Consider the following 5,702-nt stretch of genomic DNA (forward strand, 5'->3'; position numbering starts at 1 on the left):
GAAGTTTTTGTTTTTTTTTTTTTTGGTCTTGTCTGTAGTCATAAGTTATTGAGTCTCATGTATTTTCCAGTCCATTAATAGACGTCCAACATTGTCAAAAAGGCCTGGTTTGGGCCCAATCTTTGTTCAAACTACAAAGGGCTTTTTTGCGAGTTTAAACTTAAAAATAAAAACATCTTTCTAGAATAAATAAATAAACGGGCCTGGACTGACAAAAACGGGCCTGGATAATGGATTCCAATAAAAAATAAGGAACCTGGATGCATGGTTTGTCCATTGACCATTGTAAGAAGCATATTATTTGGTGCTATAAATCTCTCACCCTTGTTCATGATGAAACTAATCATATCCCAAGCCTAAAGTTGGAGGATCTACTATGAAACCTAACGAGAAAAAAAAAAAAAAACAAAGGAACAGACTCATTTCTTGTTTCCATTTTCCTCCTAGTATGAGGGATTTATTTCCTATAATATGCTTGGTGGTTATTTTCAATAATTTCTTGCACATCCATGGAGTTTGATTTTCATTATATTATGATTTCATAAATAAAACCAACAAGAAGGTTAATCTAATTTCATTTATGAATCTTATTTGATCAGTTCATACCAACAAAAATTGGAAAAAAAATATAATAATAAATAAGTTTAAAACCTCAAAGATGATCATTATTATAAAAAAACATCGCATTAAAAAAACCTCAAAATGTTCTGAGGTTGATTTCATAGAATTATTCTCTTAAAGTTTCTTGATAAAAACTATTTAATTAATTAAATTTTTAAAGATTATTTGGTATTAGGTAATAATGAAAAATTTACTTTAGCATAAACAAAATTCATTTCATTTTTTATTTACCAATACAATAATATTTTAATGTGTGGGGGGTTTTCCAAATAGTAATGTAAGAGATACTCAAAAAGTTATTTTTAAAGAGGAAAAATGTAATACAAGAGAAAAACACAAAATCTTGAAATTATTGTGTGTGATAGTGTAGTTTTAATCAGTTCAGGGAATAATTGAATTCAATTATTAAAATTTGTGAGTAGTAGTAGATATTTCTCTAGATGTGTCATGATCATTGGTGATTCATGTTGTAATCATGATTAAAGTTTGTCCCTTCACATGACAAAAACAGTGTTCTCTTTTTGTGCATTTCTTTCTGGGCTTACCCTTTAATTGCATGTGTTATTTCATTTCAACACACCAATCATCTTTGCCACACATCTAAGCAATGCTCTAATATTCACACACATTCATTTTATCCAATTACTAATAAAGTTTTCCTACTTTTTTTTTATATCTTGTCAATTACATCATTAAGAATAATAGTTTTCTTCTAAATAAATTAATACAAGATTAAAATGACAAATAAACCCTAAAAATGTATACTTGGAACAGATTATTCACTAAAGTACTAATAAAGTCTTTTAAAATAACAAATGTAGACACACTACTTTTTAAGTAGAAAGTTTTAATTTGAACTACTTGACTACGAGACTGAGATTGAGAGATAGAGATTAAAATGATAGACAGACACTAAAATAAGAATGAAACTCTAATTACTTTGCATAAAAGATAAAGTTGTAATTAATTAATTGAAATAAAAGTATTTCTAGGTATAAAATGTTTTTAAAATTTCAGTTTTCGTCCCAAAATTTTAATCTCCTATATCCCCATTTTTTGAAGGCACTGAAATACTAAATTTTAAGGACAAAGACCAAAATTTTAATACCAGTCTCTGAACCAACAAACATAATACTGAATCTCAATCTCTCAGTCTCCAACCCAATACCTCAAAACAAACACTACCTAAAGGTTTATCTCTCACTTTAATCTTTATACAAAGATAAACAGAAAAATATAGAAGAAATATAACAGAAGAGTATAAAATCCTTTTCATGAGAACAATGATAAAATCTTTATTTTCCATGTAACTTAAAATGACACAATACTTATAACTTAACAAAATATGTCCCTAAAAAATATAACTTGTGCTAGTAACTCGGCCTCTTTTTTTGGTCTATTTTTCTCACTACATAAGTAGAACAATTTAACAAATGAAATTATGAAAACAACTAGGATTGTACTTACACAAAAAAATTTCTTTTAAAAAAAAAACACACAATAATGATCATTGTTCCCCCACTCTCTTCCATCACTTCCTCTATTGTGTAGCTGTTAAGATATCTAAAAATTATTTTTAACAGCTCTTGATTACTTAAAACTTCTTCATTCATGCCAATTGCATGCAATGTGTGGATTCTATTCTCTATTCATTTTCATGTCCCCATCTTCCACTCATGACTTACCTTATACTTTCATTAACTATTCCTTATGCTCTTTTTTTTTTCTTTTCTGATTTTCCCTTTTGGTATTCTTGTGAGAGAGGGGGAACCTTCCACAAAATGAACATGGTGTCCTTTTCTTGGGGGTGAAAAAAAAAGAAATAAATAAAAATAAAGAAGCATCCCATGGATGATGGTGAAACTTTTGATAAATAAATAAAATTCCCAAGTCCACAAGACTCTACAATAGTGCCTCTGATCCACAAGTTTTGTTTAGCTTCCTCCTTTTAGGATCTGGAGTTGTGTGTGAAGAACTTGCACATGAACCTGCATTTGAGTCGTCACTTTTGTAGCTGAAGCACAATGCATCTAACACTCCTATTGGACTTTGAGGCACACCACAAGGGATTGTAGAAGAAGAACCATTTGGATCATTGACATTCACAATGTTTAACGCAAGTTCCTTGATCAATTCAAGACACTTGAGCACTCTCCCCTAAAAATCACACAAAAGTAAGAAGATCAATTAAACAACAACCATCACAAATTCATTGTATTCAACCCTCGAGTTGGATAAATCAGAAATGGTGACTAACTTGGAAAAAGATAAATCATCATTTATATGATCAATCACCTTATCTATGTATTGAATCAGAACAGAAGTAGTTTTCTCAGTGTCAACCGGTTCGGTTTCCCCGACAACTGATATTGCCACTGCCGCTGCAATCTCTGATGGCTTGAACTCCAAGAACTCAATCCCTGCATTCCACAATTACAAATCATTCATTCTCTAATTCGGACTCTTTTCATAATTATTAATCATTTCAAGAGAATGAACATAGAAGCAAAGAGAACTCATCATTTCATAATTATCCTAATAGATTACATTACTCACCTCTTGTGGTACTCAAGATAAGCTGGATGGATCGCAAGATCGACGATCTTAATGATGGACTCTCATTACCATCATTGATCTTGGAAAGGAAATAATCAATGAAGGAGAATGGAGTAATTGCATTCATTCTCCACCTCAATGTGCTTAGTACTAGAAGCTCCATTCTCTGTATGGTTTTAGCTTCGAATACAAACTTGGATTCACCAACCTGCATTAAAAGACAGTGATCAACATCATGCAAAAATTAGTGCATTGAACTTCACAAGTTACCAAGCATGGTAAAGAAACAAAATTGAAATTTTTTCTATTCTACCTGCAAATCAAGGGTGAAAGGAACTTCAGTCTCATCAATTTTCGCTGCAATTGATAAACAGGCCACTGCCAGCAATTGCATTGTCCATGTTCTTCCCTTCTACAAGTGGAAACGCTGGATCAAAACCAGCACATTATAACAAAATGCAGATGAAACCTTTTTTTTATCAGATTCCTTGACTTACTGGTAATTCATACGATGAAAGGAATCGATCCAAGTAATTTATAGATAGATATTCACATAGAGGTCCAAAACCAAAATGTGCTCGAACCTATAAAACAAACATATGTGTTCATCCATTAGTCAATAACACATTAGATAAGTCTAAAATGCTAATCATACCATTGATCTTATTTTGATTCCATCTAAATCCTAATTATAGAAACAAATAATGAAAATCTAGTCCAAATTTGCTTAAGAAACTGTTTCAAACTCTTTCCTGATTGAACTCTCAACATCCGAATCCAAATCCTATTGCCAAAAACCGATTAACCCTGCTTAGAAGTTCTGGTTCAGATTTCATTTTTAGGCCATCAATGTAATCATGATTCAGAGTCAGAAAAAGCCAAACTACTCTCACAAATAAACATCGAAGAAGAAAAGATCAGATTATTGGACTAGACTCTATTGAGAAAGAGCAAAAACAAAAGAAAAAGAAAACAACCAAAGTCTCTCTTTCTCTTTCTGTATTTGAACACACACCTTTTCAATCCAATGAATGGCCTCATTTCTGGCCCCAAAATCCAAATCCCCAGATTGTAACCTGTTCAAGTAAGCGGCACCACCATGCCAGTGTTCACACTCCTTTTCCACCATCACTGCCACACACTCATCACTCTGCAATGGATACCCATCTGCCTCATCACCATCAAAGTTGCAACCTTTTTTATTATTATAACACCTAGGACGCCATGAATCCTCATCAAACACTTCATCCATGGCACCACCACTACCCCCATAAGGATTATCATCGAAGAAGCTTGTGTCCTCTGCACAGAGCAGGCTTGAAACGCAATCAAAGCTTGGTGCCATTGCAGAAGCCTTAAATAAATAAATAAATAATATTTTTTTTTGAAGAAAAAATCCAACCCCAGAAATAAAAACCAATAAAGAATGAAACTTTGTGATAATATAAGAGATGGGGGGTGTGTTGAGAAGTGAGTGAAAGAAAATAAGAAGAAAAAAGAAGAGAGTGTATAGTGAAGCCAACCAAGCAGTGCGTGTTTGTTGTCTTCTCTTTCTCTCTCTCTCTCTCTATCTGTGTCTGAAAGGTTTTTGGGGCTGAAAAGAGTGCCGCATGAGAGGCGCTTATGAAGAGAAACGAACACTCCTTTTAGGGTAAAAGGCAGAGAGAGAGAGAGTGAGGTTAAGGGGGGGACACAGAAGAGAAGAGAAGAGAAGAGGGGCCCTGTGGAGTGAAGAGTTGTGAGTGTTTGTGAAAATATGAAAATGAAAATGAAAATGAAAATATTGAATGAAAGGCAATTACTACTCTTCGCAAATAAGGAAGGAGGAGAGTGAGAAGGCGTGTGTTTTGTTAATAATGAAACATTTTTATCGGAGAAACATTAGGAAAACATATATCAACGTCAACTTTTTTTTTTCCTTTAATTAAGGTGAAAATTTACTAATTCAATTGTATTATGTGTAGTTGATAATTAAAAATAATTAAATAATTTAATTAATTTGACTAAATTTTTATTTAATAATTTTTTTTATCACAAAACAATTGTCAAATTTTTTTTTGTCTTTTTTTTTATGTGTGATATTATTGGTTAATATTTTCTCTTTAAAATACTTTCAATTTATAGTTTTAGTTATGGAAAAAGATTTTTCATATTTATGTAATGGTGAAAATTTAGATGTAGTCAATTTTATGTGAAGTTGATAACTAAGAGTCGTTAGATAAAAATTTAGTCAAATCAATTAAATCAACTAATCGCTCTCAATTATCAACTTCACATAAAGTCGACTACACCTGAATTTCTATCTTACTTAATTAAAATTATTGTAGTAAGGGCAAACACTAATAAAAAAAAACAAAAATTAGGGTACCATGTAATTATTGAATGACATGATGGGTTTTTTTAAGGAGTGTTTTAAACATATTTAAAAAAATAAATATTTATTTTGTATTTTTATTAATATTTTTAAAATATTTATTAATAATTTTTTAAATTTTAATTTTTTATTAAATATAAATATGAAATTA

The 5,702-nt window shown here is 31.2% G+C and overlaps 1 protein-coding gene across 1 annotated transcript; it reads right to left on the reverse strand.

The window, feature by feature from the left end:
* Nucleotides 1-2,165: 2,165 nt before the first annotated feature.
* On the reverse strand, nucleotides 2,166-4,943 carry LOC107460946 (cyclin-D4-2). Its single transcript, XM_052252920.1, has 7 exons — nucleotides 4,701-4,943; nucleotides 4,193-4,531; nucleotides 3,675-3,761; nucleotides 3,491-3,589; nucleotides 3,178-3,385; nucleotides 2,917-3,041; nucleotides 2,166-2,778 (listed from the first exon to the last, which is right to left on the reverse strand). Exons 2-7 carry the CDS (start codon nucleotides 4,520-4,522, stop codon nucleotides 2,524-2,526), a joined length of 1,104 nt encoding a protein of 367 aa, XP_052108880.1. The 5' UTR covers nucleotides 4,523-4,531; nucleotides 4,701-4,943; the 3' UTR covers nucleotides 2,166-2,523.
* Nucleotides 4,944-5,702: the final 759 nt, after the last annotated feature.

Source organism: Arachis duranensis, chromosome 8 (genome assembly GCF_000817695.3).
Source record: "Arachis duranensis cultivar V14167 chromosome 8, aradu.V14167.gnm2.J7QH, whole genome shotgun sequence".
Taxonomy (NCBI): domain Eukaryota; kingdom Viridiplantae; phylum Streptophyta; class Magnoliopsida; order Fabales; family Fabaceae; genus Arachis; species Arachis duranensis.

Excerpts from the sequence above, each read along its gene's own strand:
- LOC107460946 (XM_052252920.1), bottom strand. The coding sequence starts at position 4,522 with ATGGCACCAAGCTTTGATTGCGTTTCAAGCCTGCTCTGTGCAGAGGAC. Across the intron at positions 3,590-3,674 it reads TTTCATCGTATGAATTACCA|AAGGGAAGAACATGGACAAT; the intron begins GTAAGTCAAGGA and ends TTCCACTTGTAG. Across the intron at positions 3,386-3,490 it reads CTTTCACCCTTGATTTGCAG|GTTGGTGAATCCAAGTTTGT; the intron begins GTAGAATAGAAA and ends CTTTTAATGCAG.